This window comes from Triticum dicoccoides, chromosome 7A (assembly GCF_002162155.2).
Source record: "Triticum dicoccoides isolate Atlit2015 ecotype Zavitan chromosome 7A, WEW_v2.0, whole genome shotgun sequence".
Taxonomy (NCBI): Eukaryota; Viridiplantae; Streptophyta; class Magnoliopsida; order Poales; family Poaceae; genus Triticum; species Triticum dicoccoides.
In genome coordinates, this window is record NC_041392.1 from 741,388,814 (window position 1) to 741,410,703 (window position 21,890).

At 41.6% G+C, this 21,890-nt stretch overlaps 1 protein-coding gene across 1 annotated transcript; it reads left to right on the forward strand.

Moving 5' to 3' along the window:
- The first annotated feature begins 607 nt into the window (after positions 1-607).
- Positions 608-1,335, forward strand: LOC119327561 (cold-shock protein CS120-like). The gene has a single exon (XM_037600655.1). It carries the CDS (start codon positions 685-687, stop codon positions 1,057-1,059), a length of 375 nt encoding a protein of 124 aa, XP_037456552.1. The 5' UTR covers positions 608-684; the 3' UTR covers positions 1,060-1,335.
- The last annotated feature ends 20,555 nt before the right edge of the window (positions 1,336-21,890 follow it).

Sequence of the window (21,890 nt, forward strand, 5' to 3'; positions counted from 1 at the left end):
GATCTCGGAGTGGATCGAGTAGCCAGTGATATCGCGGCGCTTTTTTGTTTCACGGAAGGTTTTTCAAGTTCTTACAAAAAGTTTGGACCGTCCGCTGCTGGAAATAGCAATTCAAGGTGCGTGTGAAACAATATTTAGAATTACAAAACTTTTAAACCCAAAGCACAAAATCAAGAACATCAAGATTTTTCTTTAGCATTCATGCAGTCTGTAGGAATTGTTCTAAGATCTGTGAAAAATATCCCGCGCATTAAAAAATATGGTTTGCACGGTGACGGGGACGCGCCCTGTGCCTTGGAGGGTGATATTTTAAATCCTTTATTATTTGCCACACTGACCACCACCTGTCAGCGAGACATGTTGTGGCAAATTATAAAAGTGGAAAAAAAAACAAGTGGGCTCCTCTTTATTGTCAGGTCGGCAGCCACTCATGCGAGCGCACGTCGCGCCCTGCACTGCATGCCGCGGCGACTCGTCCATCCAACCACCCCACTTTATGAGCTAGTCGGCAGTCACCTGCCCATCCACTCACAAGAGCACACGTGGTGCTTTATCCACCCTCCAACGGCCTATAAATAGCGCCTCGTGCTGCACTTGCTTTACACAGCCACCTTCCTCACACAACCAGGACAAGCAAACAACAGAACCAGTGTCAGATTTCCCTAGGGACAAGTTGAGGGCAAGATGGAGCACCAGGGGCACGGCGCAGGCGAGAAGAAGGGCGTCATGGAAAGCATCACGGAGAAGCTCCCCCGTGGCCATGGTGATCACCAGCAGGCCACCGGTGGCACGTACGGGCAGCAAGGACACACCGGAGTTACCGGCACAGGCACCGGCACCGGCGAGAAGAAGGGCGTCGTCGAGAACATCAAGGAGAAGCTTCCCGGTGGGCACGGTGACCACCAGCACACCACTGGAATGAGCGGCTCGAAGACGCATGCCACCACAGCCACCACCGATGGCAACTACGGGAAGTCGGGACACACCGGCACTGACAGCACCGGTGAGAACAAGAGCATGATGGACAAGATCAAGGACAAGCTGCCTGGACAGCACTAAGCCCAGCCGGTCTGCCCACGCCCGCGCCCGACCCGCTACTTTGCAGAATATATAATAAGATGGCCAACTTCCACCGTGTATACATGAATTTAAGCTTTCATGGAGGAGCGCCCCAATTCATCTGGGTTTAAGCTTTCATGGACAACAGTGTGTCGAGGGTTTTCGTTTGTTTACAATTTGCATACTTTGACATGGAAATTTCCTTTTGGTTCAACCGGTGCATGGTATGCTATGGCATCTAATATAAATATAAGCAAAATGTTAAGTTTGCAAGTCTGTTCTAACCGACTCATATGATGCATCACCCACTTCTTTTTACCTGGCAAGTAATTCTTGTAGTTTTTTTTTCTCACAAACTAATTACTTCCACGCGAAAAAAAAGCAAGCAAGGATGATCAACGACTGATGGTGATGATGATGATGATGATGATGATGATGAGGAAGGCAGGAAGCTGCAATCATTGGAACTGCGGTGAACAGTGGTGGAGGCAAGCAAAGACAAGTCAATGCTCCAATTAATGTACACAAACTTAAAAGGCTTAAAAATTCATAAGAAGTTAATTATTCATCCAAATAATAATATTTTCTTGGATGCAGTCCGGAATGTCTTCATTCTATATGTCGCATCAATTCTTAATTTAGAATGTTTTTCATGATTATATATCTTAAAAGAAATACTCGTGATGCACTAAACAGATCATATGAAAATAATTGTACGTACACAAATTATGATATTCCATAGATGATTTATAGAGTATTGTTGTACATAAACAGTCCATACATAAGTTTATGTAAAGAAACTTTCACATAAAAATGAGTTCGTAAACTATGCATCCAAAAGTGTTTGTTTAATATTTCAGTTGAAAAATTAATGTTCAAAAGTAAGCTTGTCCCCGACGAAGGGAGCGCCGAGATGGAACTCCTCGTCCACAAGAAGTGGATGGAGCTCCCCGCCGATAAGAAGGTGGATCCTGCGTTCAGCGTCGACAAGCCGGCGTGGTCGGTCAGGCTCGCCGCAGAGTGTGCAGGGAGTCAGCCCCCTTGGTGTGCCGAAGAACCCCGAAGGCCGGTGGGAATTATGGAGGGGCCGCTCCCCTGATGAGGTTCTTACCGAACGGCGAGCACCATCGACGTGATCCTCCTCCACCACAAATTGCTCGCACGGCTCCACCTTCGCCTCGAGGCACACGCGCGCTCCGTCGGCCTGCCTCCCTACATATCGGGTCGCCGTCCGTTCGTACTCCACCGCCACCACTACCAAGCATGGTGAAGGAGGAGGCCTAGTAGTACAATGGCGAGGAGGACCCCAACTTCATGCAAGCGGTGGAAAACTCCCTCGAGACCGTCGACACCAACGAGCTCAATCGTTGGCTGGGGATCTTCGATGTCCTCCGCAGCACGCCAATGGAGGCGGCAGAGGCGGCGCAGCAGCACTCGGAGCCGGAGCAGGAGCCGGAGGAGCGGGTGGAGCTGCTGCCACCTGGCCTGGAGGAGCAGAAGTGGACGTGGACCTCCATGTTCCGGGAAACGCCATCACGCGCTTGGACACCGCCGCCGCGCAACGGGTCGTCACCACAAGACAATGATTGGCCATGGCCATGGCCGCGGCCAGTCTTCATCAACCCCACCCACGATTAGGATTGCCATTAGGGTTCGGCGGCGGCGGTGGCCACTATCCACTTTTTCTATGTTTTTTTGTAAAAATATATTGTAAGCTACTTTTGGCGCAAACTATATTATTCATGCCATTTTAATGAATATGAAGTTTGAATTTGAGTTTCAATTCGACCCAATTTTAATTTTCATTTTCAATTAAATTCTTCCCAAATTTGAAATTTCAATTCAATTCCACTGATTCGTACTTGTGTTGTGTCCAGTGCATGCCACAAATACAGCGTACTGGTGGCAGGCCCACTGCACGCCACCGGTTGCTGTTAACAGTGACATTTGCTTTTGCACGCCACCGGTCGCTGTTATCAGTGGCACATAATCAGTGGCGTCTCCAAAACACGCCACTAAGGGCTAAATTCACACGCCACTACTATGCTTTTTCCTACTAATGCAAAAAAGAAAAACCATAGGCAGTACCAAGTGAAACATAATCATGACCAAGGCCATGGATTATGCACCAATATTTACACCCACCATATGACTGTCAACAAATGCCTATGACCATGCAATCAACAAAAAACAACATGCTGACAATAACAAAGATTCCAGATTTACGGGTTTGCAGCATATGCGCACAAACATTTTTTTTCCAAAAAACTAAGCACTAACCAAAGCATACCATTCAACATGAACAAATGAATTTTGGCCCCTAAAACAATCAGAACCATTGATGCGATGGTGCCTAATTTCAAGAAACTCAGCCGCCTGAACCTAGTAATAAAAAGCTGGGACACATGAAGATCTCACCTTCCATTTAAGTATGTCCTCCTGGATGGATACTATAAGTAAACTAGATGATACCCCGCGCATTGCTGTGAAAATTTTGTATCACCGCAGACGTACCAAAGGTTAATTCATAGTCGCAAACAGTGTAACAAATAAAGACTTATGGATCAAAGTGATTACCCTATGAACATGAATAATATGTTAAGGGTTTGGTATGCAAGTAGAAGCTCACCAAAGAGTAATAATGACATTTGTCTTGATTACAAATGAATGTGATCTCTCAAGTGAAGAACTAATTCTAAATTTAGGCAACATAATTACTAATTTTAGGTCGAATATGTAGTGTAGTTTGCAAGAAGCTGCATGCGTTGTTGATGATGTAGCATGTTAGGTCGTCTCATAAGGAAATTCTCAAAGAAATAACAAAGAACACTGCATCTTGTATATGTGAGTTGAATATGAAACATTGGGATGAGTTCATAACAACAGGCCTCTATAAAAAGAGGAACTAATTTGATAGTCTCAAGGTAGATAAATATCATATTCCTTTCCAACATGCATCTTAAAATCAAGAAACATTTTTAGAGCTGTAGGAAATAAGGAACAAACTCATACAATCTATTGGCACATCAAGAGCAGCAAATAACTAAATATATACGACATATTCTTTGCCATGCATCTATCTCACTTGATGGTGTCATCACAGAGATCATACCACGACAGTAGAACATGCTTCATAGAATTAGTGAAATCATGGATTTTGGGGTGGATGGCCTCATGGACATGGTTTTTTCATGCACAAAGTTTATTTTGCCCCCACGTTGCACCCTAACACAAAGTGCTTCTGCACATATGGGCGTTTCATCTATCTCTTGGAAAATAGGATCATAATAAATCTGCGGAAATATCATCAATCGAGTAGTAAAGAACTCTCGATCACTCTAGTGGTGCGTCGAGACAAAACTGAAAGCTGTAAGAAGAATTTTTCTGTATCAGCCAGTACAGCCAGAAGGGCAATAACCCTGACACACTCAATTAAGAACAGCTGGTATGAATATAATATAGCAAGGAATGGTATGGTGGTCCAAGAAAAACATACTTTATATGATTCCCAATATGTTAAGTCATAAGATGCATGTATTCATCCACTCCGCGGTACAATTTTATACTCCCTCCGTCCGAAAACACTTGTCATCAAAATGGACAAAAAAGGATGTATCTAGAACTAAAATACATTCAGATACATCCTTTTTTATTCATTTTGATGACAAATATTTTCGAACGGAGGGGTATAAGATAGATCAGAGGGGAGAGGAGAGATACACACGCACACTTTACAAAACAAACTCTAAGTGCCTGATCCTATCTTACGTGAGCTCATCCTAGATATGTGCAGCATGATATGGCCGCTTGACCAGAACGGCTCGTGAGACTTGGTCATATGAGAAACGGCATAGTCTAACACAATAGAATCGCTTGAGATCTCAAGAACAATGTTTTGATTTTTTTTTCTTGGGTAACCAATTGCATAATCTAAAGAGCATTCTATTACCTGCCAACCATACGGAGTACTATCCATGGAGGGATGCAGGTTGTACGTTGGCTTGGGTGAATTCAAGAAGACCGGTGTTGGGCTGGATTAGCTTGAATCGATGATGACTGTTAGAAGGGAAAGAGAGGATTGATGAAATAGTCGTTGTTTTATTGCTTGAGCCTCATGTGCATATATATAGGAGTACAATGATCAACTTGGAGTACAAGACAACCCAGAACAAATCCTAATCTATCTCGTCTTTTCTAATAATCAATATATTCAAGGGCCGTTGTTGAGGTAGCCGTGCAAGGGCCGCCATGGTCGATGTCGACTCGGGATGGTCGGTGTCGAGGTAGTCGTCGTGGACCGGGAAGAAAACGGCGGCTGCGGCCTGGGGAGGAGGCGGCGGCTGCTAGGTCAGTAGCGCGGCAACGGTGCTCGAAGTAGGCGAGGAAGAACCCAACAGTGTGATGAGCAGGGGCGGAATTGGGCCTATGGCAGCTAGAGCTATAGCCCCAGGCGTGGCCCAACTGGTGCTATTAGATCTAGAAGAAAAAAAATTCAGATTTTTAGATTTTAAGAGGCCCAGCCCCAGGCCTCAGCCACTTAGCCGATGCACCTTCTCAGGCTCGCAGCCCAACTAGCTCTGCATCGCCAAGCCAGCAGGAAGCCACGCCCACGTTTTTCCCAAAAAAAGGTTTTTGCCAAGGAAAAAAACACGCTCACGTTTGATCGTTGGTCAGTTGCGATTCCAAAGGAACCGATCTCTCGACAATTCGATCGATCAGACAAAATATGGTTGCCTTGTTCCGTGCGCCGCCCCAGGCGTTTCATCCAGAATAATGGCCTCGTCGCCGCCATCGGCTCGACAGACCTGCACATTGGCCTTGTCGCCGCCATCGGCTGACCCCGAATTCAAAATCCCGCCCGCCCGCCGGCAATGTCTTGTTCATCCTTCTGGTCTTTTCCATCTCCACAACCGGCAACGTCTTGTTCTTCTCCGTCTCCACAACCGGCTAGACTGGTAATTTCTACTTTGGTGTATCGTCTATCTTTTTGCTAGATCCATGATGATTAAATTGTACTCGTATTACTTTAGTCAATTTTGTTTCGGTTATTTCTCAAAAGCAAAAGAGATAAAAATCCAAGATGAATAAGACACGTACGATTTTTTTAAGCAACATCCAGCCAGCCTTCATCGAACAATACTAATATCATCATTATTAAACTATTTATTTTATTAAATTTTCATATCATTTTTAAAGTGAATTTATGGTTCCGGCAAAAAAGTGAATTCATGACATGCACTGGTATGTGTGGTATAGTTACTTAGTTTTAGCCCTAGGTTTTGAGAAATCCTAACTCCGCCTCTGGTGATGAGGACCGGCACGAACGGTGGCGTCCTCGCGCCTAGGGAGGCAGCGCCACGCATACCACATAGAAGTCGACGCGTCGGGACGGCGGAGTGGACCACGCGCCGCGACGCTACGGCCTGAAGGGGCGACGCAGCGGCAGCGCGCGGGTCGGGGCGACGGCGAGGAAAACCACTGGGCGGCTGCAGGGACCATGTGCTACGCTCGCTAGCGCCCGACGAGGCGACGCAGCGGCAGCGTGAGGGTCGGTGCAGCCTCGGGGACGGCCGGAAGCGGACGGCCTCGGGGCGGTGGTTGGCCGCGGGCTGCGGCACTACAGCCCGAAGGAGCATGCAGTGCCAGCATGCGGGTTGGTGCAACCACGGGAACGGCCTCAGGGTGGCGGCGGGGACCACGTGCCGTGGTGCTACGACCCAAAGGGGCGAAGTAGCGATGACGCGGATCGGTGCAGCCACGGGAAGAACCACTGGGCGGCGGCACTGCGGTTCGAAGGGACGACACAACCATAGCCCGTTGCTCGATCGGTATTGATGCGTGAGTACTCGACGACAAACTTCACATAATCCGGCGGTTGATCTTGATCAGACCAAACGATGTGCGCTAGACGCATGAACAAAGAGGCTGATCTGGAAGCGTACACCGTGAGCAACCTTCAATCACACGGGACGCAACATGCACGAAATCAAATAGCAGGCAACATGCATATAACGAGGCCGCGTTGTGAATAGAAGAAGCAGCTCGGGCGCTTGAGAGTTGAGTAGCCGGCCATACTTCGCGTCCCGCGCGAGAGTCCAAGCACAAGACAAGAGTCTGATCACAATACTACATCCAAGTTTCACATGGGATATGAAACTTTATCTACGTCTTATTGTGGGTTTCCAAAAACTGGAGTAGGGGTAGCTTCTTTTATGGGTATGTTTTTGTCTTGTACATATACTTTTATTTAATATAAAATTACCGTAGAATGATTGTTCTACGGTCCTGGGTTCAAAAAAAAACTTTATCTATGTCTTAAAAAAATTATTTTCCCATGGGTAATAACGAACTTTCTCTATCCCGATATAAAAAAGACTACATGTGTACGTACAAATCATAGAGTGTATTCCAGTATACTTCTGTTAATATAATAAAGTATGGTCCCACAAAAAAGTATGTCTATAATACGACTAAAGATATATCATCCATTGATTTTAATTATGATGGCTGAGATTAAAAGAAAGAAAAAGTTGATTACAATATTAGGCACGTACAAACGAATCCACCGAACACGTGCCCCAAAAAAGAACAAGCCCACCGAATCTGTGTCTAACATGGACATGTGGAAAACCAGACCACGTAACACATTAAAAAACAAGAAAGAGCCGTACGGGCAAGGTGCTTCCATGAAAGGAAAACATGCACGCATACATGGAATACTATAAAACAAGGTCTCATCCTCCTCTCTTCCCTAAATAAATAGTCTAACCCCTCACGTAGTATATACATGCCTGAGTGGGATTGGTAAGCACGTGTTACAGAGGGAGTGCTTGATGGAGTAATCCGTCTACAAGGCATCAGGTGCAGTCGAGTCCTTGGTGTTAAGAAGAAGAGGGGACGGGCTAGCATGCAGCAAGTTAACACGTGATATGGAGGATTCGGGAGACCGTCCAGATTGTGGTCGCAAGCATGAAGCTCCAAACAGGGCATGACCAAGCGGGTAGGTGGTCAGCCATGACTTCATGGTCGTCATACAGATTGAGTCGATGCACATTATGAGGAGATGCACCAGCTGAATCGTAGAACTCTGCAACGTTTAGCAACAAACCAGGCGCTTCCTCGGCCCCTCTATGATAGCGGACGGGACAATAAACAGAACGAGAAGCTACTTGGCTTCCCTACTTACTACGGAGTGTCGGCGCCATTGGTTGCGGCAGTGGCCTCGATGGATGGCAACAACCACACACACGCTGTAGGACAAAGATGACACCATATACGTACGGAACATGCAAGCCATGAATCGGACACACATGAGTGTATTGTATATCGGTCACCTACATACAAAGAACCCCGAAGTCAATCACGTACTTGATTGCTTTGCATGTGCATACACAAGGTCATACCCATTTACGAAACTTAGCATGTGTATCTCAAAAATCTATTTGATGTTGAATGCATATAAGTGAGTATACTTACGTACACAACATGGACTCAACAACGCCAATCAAAGACAAACAACAATGGCTAACACATCAAAACCAGACACCGGAACTATCTCTATCAGAACATTAGATACATGTCAAGGATACTGAACAGCCTGTCGGACAAGTCAAAGACCATGGACAAGGCCAACCAAACCAACTGTGAGGTCACATTCGTTAAACCATGTCCTCATATGTAACAACCTTAACAATTTTGTTTTTATCAAAGCCTACTAATCAATGGATATTTAAAGCATTGATTATGCTAAGAGAAGCATACACATGAATATTTATCAGAAACTATGGCTGCATGAGAGCAATTGGAGTTGCATTCTTTTTTGTTAATTCGAGTCACATTGCGTGTGCTCATGCCTAAAGTGATTTCAGCAAGATACTAGCTTTGTGCATCACTTTTCCTTCATTGCATCAATAGTTTTAATTGGAAAAGCATTCCTCCGGTAACCGGATGTGAAGGGAACACACATTAAAATGTGTTAAATTTAATACAATAATATTGCCCACCTATTTAATAGTTTTGTTATGTATTTCATGATTTCTCCATAGTTATATAAATATTATTTTGACAATATCATTTCTTAGTTGATGAGATGTTGAACTCACCTTCATTATTGAAATGGGAAACTCAGTCAATGTCATCATAATTTACATCCAATCCATTGTAACTTGGATTTGAGAATCCGGTAAAAGGATTGCGTAGTCAAAAACTAATTTTCAAGCATAAGGTCTAATTCTATGAATTGTGGAGGTGATATTGGATAAATAAAACTAAGTTACCAAGTGGTAAATCCGTGCACTAATCGATGATGCTTGCTGATGAGATGTCGTTCCAGGAGGGTTGTCGAAGTTGGATCGCTGAGTACATTGGAGTTGGAGTAATAATCAAACTAAAGCAAATAAATACAAGCTTTCTGAACAATCTCTATGGGACTCAAGTACAAATGGCATATATAATAATTAGCTAATATAGCGAGACAAAAAAGCGATCTTCGGTACATACACATAAAGACAAGCATGCTAGGACAATATGTTTGACTTCAAAATGCACTTCCTCAAAAATTTAAATTTTGTGGTTCTATATAACTGATTATCAGTTCAAACCCTTATAACTTTCAAGTTATGGCACGATTAGATGTTTATCTTAAAGTGCAAAAATATTTAACTCACAGAGCTTCTAACATACGAAATTGTAAACTACAAAATATCTAGCCGTGCAAATGCGCGGGTAACCCCGCTAGTTGTAGATGACAAACGGAGATGGCGACGCAAGCCGGTCTATAGATCGGAAAATCAAAAAAGAACATTGATCAAATAACCGATGAGAGAGAAAAAATCTCAATCAATGGATCAGGAAAAAGACTTTAGGGCAGCCGATCAACACGGTCGGCAGACGAACCCTTGCTACGGGTTGCGCAGCCCTCGGTTGAGATCATGAAGATCGACATCCCAGGGGGCGGCACGGCGAGGTAAAGCTGATATCATGTTAGAAGGGAGAGAGAAGATTGGTGGAATAGTTCTTGTTTTATTGCTTGAGCCTCGTGGGCATATATAGGACTACAATGATCAACTTGAAGTACAAGACGAGCCAGAAAAAATCCTAGTCTGTCTCGCCTTTCCTAATAATCAATATACTCAACAATGATTATGGGGCCGACAGCACAATCAGCACTTCAGCTTCTATGCTTGAACGACTAGTTCGAGTATTGATGCCGGCAAGACCGCTGCGTTGGCTACGACTTTCGGAGGAAGTGAAGTTGGCATGGGCTGTGGAGAAAGGGGCAGCCGAAGAGGAGTAGAGCTATAAACGGCCTCTTGATTTCAACGTGTTTTATTGTAGCGACCCAACCTCAGACGGTCAAGTCTCTGTGCTTAAGTGTCATCCCTGGATCGGTATGCTGACACACACAATACTCGAGGATTTATAACAGGGGTAAATCACATGTATAAAGTAACGTAAATACTATTACCTCAATCCAATAGCGAAAGTAACAACAAGGTTGTGGATTCCCATCAACACCAACGGTAAAGTTGAGTGTAGAAATCGTAACCCTAGTGTATCACTTACTCGTCGTAAGAATCCCGCAACATGAGACGTTGCAGCCACAAAAGGTCAGTACATTTAATGTACTGACAAATTCACACTGCAGAGCAATGTTGAATAATGGCTATCACTACATGCATATTTGGCTGGTAGAGGCTCTAAGGTTATTTTTTGCATAAAGCCAAATTTTTCCTACATCAAAGAAATAAATTTTATTTAACTACAAAGTTGGTTGAAAATTATTGAGAAGTTTCCTCCAACTCAATACCAATTAAAAAGTTAACAACCCAACAAATTAATTAAGTAAAGTGATGAGATCAACATGATAATCCAAGATTGAGATACTCAAGATGTCCATAACCGGGGACACAGCTAATCATGATTAGTTTGTACACTCTGCAGAGATTTGCGCACTTTTCCCCACAAGACTCGATCTCCTTCGTTGAATTTCTCGCACTAATTGATGTTTGAGAAATGGATGATCAAGATAGAGTCTTTCTTAAGCATTAACTCTTTCATCTGGGTAGAGAGTACCACCTACTTTCCCCCTACATCTACTAGCCTACCATTGAAAGAGGTCACACAACATACTCAACTATGCCAGAGGCCATAATGGCTTGTGGCTGCACACAAAAGTTTCTAGCATGAATAATCTTATGATCCCTTTGATCTTGGTTGGCATTCCATAGAGTGATCTGACGAGTACTCCGGGATTCCCTTAGGCAAGCATTGGGTTCTCCAGGTGCCTGGGCAAACCACTGGGTACTCCAGGGTGCCCCAACCAATCCACCCAAATGTGTATCGAAGTAGCCACCTTAAGTTAAACCTTAATTAACAATCTCACATCTGTCATGGATACACTCAAACGCAATCCACGTCTATGAGCATAGCATAGCAGTATAAGCATAACCTAGTAACATCCAGGGGTTTGAATATAAGACAGTAGGTTCCTATCTCATCAACTACTTCCCAAATACACACATGTTATCACATCCTACTCATGCAATGTTTGAGGATCAGACTAATGCATAAAAACTGTGTATGAAAAATATGGTCAAAGTGTGAATTTGCCTTGTACTGTTGATAAAGATGATTCGCACTCATAACTCCTCATAGGTCCACTCTTCACACTCCATTTCAATCTATCGTGAGCAAGTAATAGCAATCACACATAAGCAATCATGTAGAAGAATCGGAGAAAAGATCTCAGAAAACTCCAAAAACAAGCAATTAACTCTTGCAACAGAAAACCATTTCTAACAGTATCAAAATTGGGTGGATTTGGTCTTATCAGCAAGTTTAGGTCAAGAGCTTCGATTTGCAAAAAGAATCAACTAAATCGGAGTTACGGAACTCAAGTTATGATCAAAAGAAGTTTGAATATGAATCTGAACAAATTTTGAAATTTGACAATTTCAAAAAGTTGATGTGACAGGTTCACTGGATAGGTGAAAACAAGACAAAACTATAGGCGATGGTTTCATTTGATTTTGATGAATAAGTAAAAAGTTATGGCTATTTGAAAAATCAGGGCCAAGCTGTTTTACGGAAAAAAATAGTTACGGCTAAAAAATTTTAGGTAACAAAGAAAGTTACCTTTATAAGATAGAGAAAAGACGACTTCGGAGAGAGGAGACAACTTCTAGCAGTCCCGCCGGAAAGGGGAAAAATACTTTTTTTAATGAATCTAATCAAACTAAAATATTGATTTAACTCGAATCGGATGATTTTTGAAGGCTCTATGAGTCTATATTTATAGGTGAAAAATAGGTTTCGGGATTAAAGGCTAGGCAATGTGGGACTAAATATATATCTAAGTAGATGAAATTTGAAAAAGATCATGGGCTAAAAGTTAGGCCCGGCCACACGCGCTATAGTTTTTTTTAAACAAAATTCGGTCAAATAGAAAAAAGAAGGCTTGCTGGGCCTGACCCATGTATGAGAGAAGAAAAAGAATAAAATGATGGGGCGCCCGATACCACTATGCTGTGCACGTGGGCAACAGTTAGTTCTAGTCGCACTCACAGTTTTTAATAGAAACAGAAAAAGGAAAAACGGAATAACGAAAATTAAAGTAAAATTATATATAGGCATATTATATACCAAAATTTTCAGTAAACGATTTTCTACAGCATGAACATTTTCCTAACATTAAATAAAATCCGCAGGAATTTAAATAAAGCAAAGTGTGCTACTGGTGCAATAAAACCCTGTAAAAATCATTTGAAAAATACCAAAATGGTTTCAAATTTAATTTTCTCCAATTTTCTATCGTAGGGAATCATTTTACCCTATTTTCCATATATTCTATTTTTGGAGAAAAACTAATTTTAATATAAACTAAATAACCCCAAATTGAAAATAATTCCAATCGGATTTTGAATTTAATTCCTTTATAACTTCCAACTCATAATTCATATATTTTGAAGAAGTCATTTTATCTTCTCTCATGAAAATCATTGAGTTGCTTTAAGTTTCTGAATTTGAAATATTCCCAAATGAAATTCAAATCTTTTTAACAACCCTTTTTATTTATTTAAATGGAAGAAGTCATGTCATCTTCTCTTTAGGGGTTTGTGATGAAAAGGATTTGATTTCACGGAGATCGTAAATGCAGAATGAAAGTTTGGGAAACTCCTTTTATTTCCTCTCATTTAACTTCCAAAAAGTTTCGAATTTCACTCAATTTCACACAAGCAATCATACAATCAATCAAGACTATATATTTAATATAACATTCCAAAATTTAGAATTTTGGGATGTTACAAACCTACCACCCTTAAAATGAATCTCGTCCTCGAGATTCAGAGAGGCTAGCCAGAAATAGGTTAGGTTTGGGGGTCTTCTAAAAATCCATCGACCATCACAGGGGGTCCGGGTGCTACCACCTTTAGAAACATGGTTACGGTTCCATCAAAACATATATACCCATCCTTATTGTTGACAGAATCGGTCTTCTCAGATCCTTAGGAAAATTCCTACTCTAGGCTCTTCTAATAGTGGCATAACCCTTTTTCCTCAATTCTTGTGTCCTTTCATCTTGGTAAGGTTCTTCCGTGACTGGGTCTCCTTAGCTGACGGGTTTGGCGCCAATACTAAACAACTATCGATATCTCATGGTGGTCAATCATTTATGGTTTCTCCTGCAGGAAACGGGTCTAGGTTGAACAACTGCCTTGTACAAGGGAAAAAATTGTCATACCATTCTAAGGTTTAAACAAGGTTTAGATATCGTCGTCTCTCTACTATGGGTAAGTCACTCAGATTTACCATCCCATACAGCAAAGCAAATAAAAAGAATAAGTCGGTATGGTGACCAATCCATCCCGCATCCAAATCATTACCTTGTATATGGTTTAGCGAATCTCGCATTCAAACGCTCGGTCATCCTCACAAGCATTGCAGAATTTATCTTGTCGACGAACCAAGTTCGGATAAATCCATGGATTCTACAAGTCAAACAAACATCTATCGTTCCTTCACAACTCTCAGGTTTTGTGTTACTCTTATAAGATCGTCTGTTGATAAAATCGTAACTTCTTCCAAGGTTTTCCCTTCAGCAAGAGTGTGCTTGCTTCTTGGCAGGTCCTGGGGCCTGTGGGTTACGGCCCATCTCATCACTTGTAAACCTTAATCTCATCATCGAGGCAACTGATCATTATTCCAACATCCAGCTTCCTAGCATTCTCAAATCCATCCAATTGTGATGTCTCTCTTCCTTCTATTGGTACCAAACTAAAACGTGATTACCCCGACTCATCATGGAGTTACAATTGCTCCATATTACCAACATTATACCTCCTTTATATCCAATAGTACTTCATCCCTCCATATTCTTGGGGTATACCACATATCGAGATAAAACTCATACTTATTTTGTCCCTAGTCCACTCCGTGGAATATCATTATCCTTTCCAGAGGTCAAGAGTCCTCACAGGGTACTACCACCCTTGAAATGCACAAATTCATCCATAGACCATATTTCTCATATCCTCAAAAATGGTCAAAAATCTTTTCTTCATAGAGTAACAACTCAAAAATCAAAATCAGTACCAACGATGCTAACTTTATTGATTCTCAAATTTTTACAATCTCCTTCCTTTCCATTACATGGCTTAACTCATCGCCTCAATATAAAGGAAAATGTTCTCACCACTACTACTATACTTCTCACAAACACAACTAATTATCACAAGTCTCCTTCTCCTTGGGACAAACTCTGGCAAAGTGCCCTGCTTCATTTCAACGGAAACATATTACTTCTGATAATTCTCGAGGTTTCCTTGTGATTTCAAAGCCTCCTTGGGTCCTGTGGGTTATGGGCAACTGCTGAAATAGTGCCAAGACTCCTTGCACCTGAAACAGGTGATATGACTCAGGTCCTTCCTGGAATCCAATCTACTTCTTTTCCTGGACTTTTTTCGTTCCAATCAGGGCTTCTATTTCTTGTGGGTCATACTCTACTTCCTATGTCGGGAATTCTACTAGATCCCCATTCAGACAATTTTGGGAGATGTGTCCTTCTTGTCCACATGAATAGCATGACTTGGTGCAGGCTTTAATTCTGTTTCCTCTATGTATGTCCTCGACATCTTCCTTTATCACCGGTTCTTCTAAAATTTCCATGAGGGCTCCCTTTCGTTGCTTCTTTCTTCTGTTGGATGGTTCTTTGAACCACGGGGTAAATGTGACACTGAGCAGGTTAGTGGGTAGTCCCTTCACACATGAAACAAGTGATCTGCCTAGTTGGGCATTCTTCAGCTGTGTGACTTCCTTCACAATTAGGGCATTCATCCTTGTGTTCTTTATGGGTGTGTCCTATTTCTCCACATAGCTTGCATGCACAAGTTTTCTTCATATCATTTCCATAAGTCTTCAATTGTTGGGACACAAGCCGAGACTTTAGTATAGACAACTTACATTATTTCCAAGTGGTTACTCCTTGCCATCCATTGATGGTTTGGTACATCCTCCACCAAGTAGCGGCACCTCTTTCAAAGAACTGAAGAACATGATGGGCCATATCCTTTTCGGATATAGGGTTATTCTTCATGTGATCCTCCATGTTCTATATCCATCGGTCCGTCTCCAATTGACTTATCGTTCCAAGAAACATGAGTTCATCTCCATTCATCCTCTATTGGGTGCATAGGTTTTGAGGTGAGATAAGAGAGACAGAGAGGGATACACACAATACAAGCAATAGTTTTGAAAAGATAGATTTTATTTGTGACTGTCGAGAAAACATGAAACAAATGACAGCTCACAAATGTCGCATCTAACGTGGGTATATAACAGGGGTTTGGTCTTCTAAAGGTCAATAAATCTTCAACGTCGTCAAACTCTTCGAGTCTTGTTCATGTCTGCGATGGCTTCTTTCGATCGTGCTTGTCCTTCTCAAGTTCTTTTGCCAGATCATTTATGTTGACGCGAAGTCTCTCATGACGTCCTTTAATATTTCTGGAGTTGTGTTTCAAACTTCTAGGTTTCAACTTCCTTGTCATGAACCATGGTCCTATTGTCCTTCAGTTCCTGACGAATCTCCGGTATCTCGAGGTTTTGCTCCTCCAGCTTGGCTACTTTCAGCTTTTGGGTCCTGAGTTCTTCACGAAATGCTTCCTTGTCTAATACAGCTTCCTGGAGCTCCATCTTAAAATTCTTGATGTACTACTCTAGATCCTGGTGATACACCAGCTAAGGTTAAAAATTCATCTTTTGCTGATAGGTGCTCCATTAGCCCTTTTGTCATCCAATCCTTCCGAAGAAATGCATGCTTAACTCAGCACGGTGACAAATAGCATAAGCAGGCGATAACATCAATGGATAGCCGTGTCTATGCCCATGTCTCTGCCATGAGCTATCAGTCCATAGTTGATATCTCTTGCCCTAGTGTTTTCTTGACAAAACTTTGAGTTTTAACGCTCCATGTTCCGGTCTTTCTCCGACACACCTTGATCTCGGGTATTGACAACTTCAATAGTCTGATAAATTTCATAGGGGTATCCTTCCTGGGTCATACCAATCTGGAAATTCTTCATTTTCCTAGTCTTCGGAGACTTCAACCGTCGTAGTTTCATTATTATAATGCTCAGTAAAATCCTCTTCATTCCAAAGTGGTCTTAGTTGTCTGATATCTTGTACTTCTTGGAGTGATCTCATCAGTCGAATGTTCGTGTGGTCAAAAGGGGAAAGGGGTATAGTCTAACTAAAAGAAATATTTGATAAAGCTCATAGAAGAAGAGAGGTAGAAGATCTTTTTGAAAATAAGGTTTTAGAGAATATCTTTCCTATGGGCTTGCTAGTTTCTAGGGGTCACGTCCTACAGTCAACATGTGCTCTGATACAATCTTGTAGCGACCCGACCTTAGATGGTCAAGTCTCTATGCTTAAGTGTCATCCCAGGATCGGTATGCTGACACACACAGTACTCGAGGATTTATAATAGGGGTAAATCACATGTATAAAGTAACGTAAATACTATTGCCTCAATCCAAATAGCGGAAGTAACAACAAGGTAGTGGATTCCCATCAACACCAACGGCAAAGTTGAGTGTAGAAATCGTAACCCTAACGTATCACTTACTCGTCGTAAGAATCCTGCAACATGAGACGTTGCAGCCACAAAGGGTCAGTACATTGAACGTACTGGCAAATTCACACTGTAGAGCAATGCTGAATAATGGCTATCACTACATGCATATTTGGCTGGTGGAGGCTCTAAGGTTATTTTTTTGCATAAAGCCAATTTTTCCCTACATCAAAGGAATAAATTTTATTTAACTACCAAGTTGGTTGAAAATTATTGAGAAGGTTCCTCCAACTCAATCCCAATTAAAAAGTTAACAACCCAACAAATTAATTAAGTAAAATGATGAGATCAACATGATAATCCAAGATCTAGATGCTCAAGATGTCCATAACCGGGGACACGGCTAATCATGATTAGTTTGTACACTCTGTAGAGGTTTGCACACTTTTCCCCATAAGACTCGATCTCCTCCGTTGAATTTCTCGCACTACATGATGTTTGAGAAACGGATGATCGAGACACAGTCTTTCCGAAGCATTAACTCTTTACTCTGGGTAGATAGTACCACTTACTTTCCCCTATATCTGCTAGCCTACCACTGAAAGAGGTCACACAACATACTCAACTATGCTAGAGGCCTGCTACCTCTTGAGCACTGCGTTGGTTTTCCCTTGAAAAGGAAAGGGTGATGCAGCAAAGTAGCGTAAGTATTTCCCTCAATTTTTGAGAACCAAGGTATCAATCCAGTAGGAGGCCACGCACAAGGCCCTCGCACCTACACAAACAAATAAAATCCTCGCAACCAACGTAATAAAGGGGTTTTCAATCCCTTCATGATCACTTATGAAAGTGAGATCTGATAGATATGATAAGATAATATTTTTTGGTATTTTTATGATAAAGATGCAAAGTAAATAAAGTGAAATAAAAATGGCGCAAGAAATAGCTTGTTGGCGGGAGATTAATATGATGGAAAATAGACTCGGGGGCCATAGGTTTCACTAGTGGCTTCTTTCGAGAGCATAAGTATTACGGTGGGTAAACAAACTACTGTTGAGCAATTGACAGAATTGAGCATAGTTATGAGAATATCTAGGTATGATCATGTATATAGGCATCACTTCCGAGACAAGTAGACCGACTCCTGCATGCATCTACTACTATTACTCCACACATCGACCGCTATCCAGCATGCATCTAGAGTATTAAGTTCAAAAGAACAGAGTAACGCTTTAAGTAAGATGACATGATGTAGAGGGATAAACTCATGCAATATGATATAAACCCCATCTTGCTATCCTCGATGGCAACAATACAATACGTGCCTTGCTGCCCCTACTGTCACTGGGAAAGGACACCGCAAGATTGAGCCCAAAGCTAAGCACTTCTCCCATTGCAAGAAAGATCAATCTAGTAGGCCAAACCAAACTGATAATTCGAAGAGACTTGCAAAGATAACCAATCATACATAAAAGAATTCAGAGAAGATTCAAATATTGTTCATAGATAAACTTGATCATAAACCCACAATTCATCGGTCTCAACAAACACACCGCAAAAGAAGATTACATCGAATAGATCCCCATGAGAATCGTGGAGAACTTTGTATTGAGATCCAAAAAGAGAGAAGAAGCCATCCAGCTAATAACTATGGACCCAAAGGTCTGAGGTAAACTACTCACACATCATCGGAGAGGCTATGTTGTTGATGTAGAAGCCCTCCATGATTGATGCCCCCTTCGGCGGAGCTCCGAAAAAGGCCCCAAGATGGGATCTCACGGGTACAGAAGCTTGCGACGGTGGAATTAGGTTTTTGGCTCCGTATCTGGTAGTTTGGGGGTACGTAGGTATATATAGGAGGAAGAAGTACGTCGGTGGAGCAACATGGGCCCCACGAGGGTGGAGGGCGCGCTTGGGGGGGTAGGCGCGCCCCCTACCTCGTGCCTTCCTGGTTGATGTCTTGACGTAGGGTCCAAGTCCTCTGGATCACGTTCATTCCGAAAATCACGTTCCCGAAGGTTTCATTCCGTTTGGACTCCGTTTGATATTCTTTTTCTGTGAAACTCTTAAATAGGCAAAAAAGCAATTCTGGGCTGGGCCTCCGGTTAATAGGTTAGTCCCAAAAATAATATAAAAGTGTATAATAAAGCCCATTAATCATCCAAAACAGAATATAATATAGCATGAAGCAATCAAAAATTATAGATACGTTGGAGATGTATCAAGCATCCCCAAGCTTAATTCATGCTCGTCCTTGAGTAGGTAAATGATAAAAATAGAATTTTTGATGCGGAATGCTACTTGGTATAATTTTTTTAATGTAACCCTCTTAATTGTGGTATGAATATTCAGATCTGAAAGATTCAAGATAAAAGTTTAATATTGACATAAAAGCAATAATACTTCAAGCATACCAAGTAAGCAATTATGTCTTCTCAAAATAACATGGCCAAAGAAAGTTCATCCCTACAAAATCATATAGTTTAGTCATGCTGCATTTTCGTCACACAAGAATGCTCTCATCATGCACAACGCCGATGACAAGCCAAGCAATTGATTCATACTTTAGTAATCTCAAACTTTTTCAACCTTCACGCAATACATGAGCGTGAGCCATGGATATAGCACTATGGGTGGAATAGAATATAATGATGGGGGTTATGTGGAGACAAAAAGGAGAAAGTCTCACATCAACGCGGCTAATCAACGGGCTATGGAGATGCCCATCGATTGATGTTAATGCAAGGAGTAGGGATTGCCATGCAATGGATGCACTAGAGCTATAAATGCACGAAAGCTCAACAAAAGAAACTAAGTGGGTGTGCATCCAACTTGCTTGCTCAAGAAGACCTAGGGCATTTGAGGAAGCCCATTGTTGGAATATACAAGCCAAGTTCTATAATGAAAAATTCCCACTAGTATATGAAAGTGACAAAACAAGAGACTCTCTATCATGAAAATTATGGTGCTACTTTGAAGCACAAGTGTGGAAAAAACAATAGTAGCATTGTCCCTTTTTATTTTCTTTTTTATTTTTATTTTTTTTGGGGCCTTCCTTTTTCTGGCCTTTATTTTTTTGGGACAATACTCTATGAATGATGATCATCACAATTCTATTTATTTACAACTCAATGATTACAACTCGATACTAGAACAAAGTATGACTCTATATGAATGCCTCCGGCGGTATACCGGGATAGCAATGAAGCAAGAGTGACATGTATGAAAAATTATGAACGGTGGCTTTGCCACAAATATGATGTCATCTACATGATTATGCAAAGCAATATGACAATGATGAATGTGTCATGATAAACAGAACGGTGGAAAGTTGCATGGCAATATATCTCGGAATGGCTATGGAAATGCCATAATAGGTAGATATGGTGGCTGTTTTGAGGAAGATATAAAGGAGGTTTATGTGTGAAAGAGCGTATCATATCATGGGGTTTGGATGCACCGGCGAAGTTTGCACCAACTCTCAATGTGAGAAAGGGCGATGGAAGGGTAAGAGTGCGTATAATCCATGGACTCAACATTAGTCATAAAGAACTCATATACTTATTGCAAAAATCTACAAGTCATCAAAAACCAAGCACTACACGCATGCTCCTATGGGGATAGATTGGTAGGAAAAGACCATCGCTCGTCCCTGACCGCCACTCATAAGGAGGACAATAATAAATACATCATGCTCTGCCTTCTTAACATAACGGTTCACCGTACGTGCATGCTACGGGAATCACAAACTTCAACACAAGCATTTCTCAAATTCACAACTACTCAACTAGCACGACTCTTTCCCGCAAAAAAAAACTAGCACGACTCTAATATCACCATCTCCATATCTCAAAACAATTACCAAGTTTCAAACTTCTCATAGTATTCAACACACTCATAAGAATTTTTTTATTAATCTTGAATGCCTAACATAATTAAAGCAAATTACCATGCTGTTTTGTAGGACTCTCAAAATAATCTAAGTGAAGCATGAGAGAACAATGGTTTCTATAAAACAAATCTACCAACGTGCTCTAAAAGATATAAGTGAAGCACTAGAGCAAAAACTATATAACTCAAAAGATATAAGTGAAGCACATAGAGTATTCTAACAATTTCCGAATCATGAGTGTCTCTCTCAAAAAGGTGTGTGCAGCAATGATGATTTTGGAAAACTAACAAATAAAGACTCAAGTAATACAAGACGCTCCAAGCAAAACACATATCATGTGGTAAATAAAAATATAGCTCCAAGTAAAGTTACCGATAGAAGTAGACGAAAGAGGGGATGCCTTCCGGGGCATCCCCAAGCTTTGGCTTTTAGGTGTCCTTAGATTATCTTGGGGGTGCCATGGGCATCCCCAAGCTTAGGCTCTTTCCACTCCTTGTTCCATAATCCATCAAATCTTTATCCAAAACTTGAAAACTTCACAACACAAAACTTAAAGTAGAAAATCTCGTGAGCTCCGTTAGAGAAAGAAAACAAAACACCACTTCAAGGTACTGTAATGAACTCATTCTTTATTTATATTGGTGTTGAACCTACTTTATTACAACTTCTCTATGGTTTATAAACTATTTTACTAGCCATAGATTCATCAAAATAAGCAAACAACACACGAAAAACAGAATCTGTCAAAAACATAACAGTCTGTAGTAATCTGTAGCTAACGCAAGATATGGAACCCCAAAAATTCTAAAATAAATTAATGGAAGTGAGTAATTTATCTATTAATCACCTTCAAAAAGAATTAACTAAATA

Coding starts and splice junctions, on each gene's coding strand:
- LOC119327561 (XM_037600655.1), top strand. CDS start 685: ATGGAGCACCAGGGGCACGGCGCAGGCGAGAAGAAGGGCGTCATGGAA.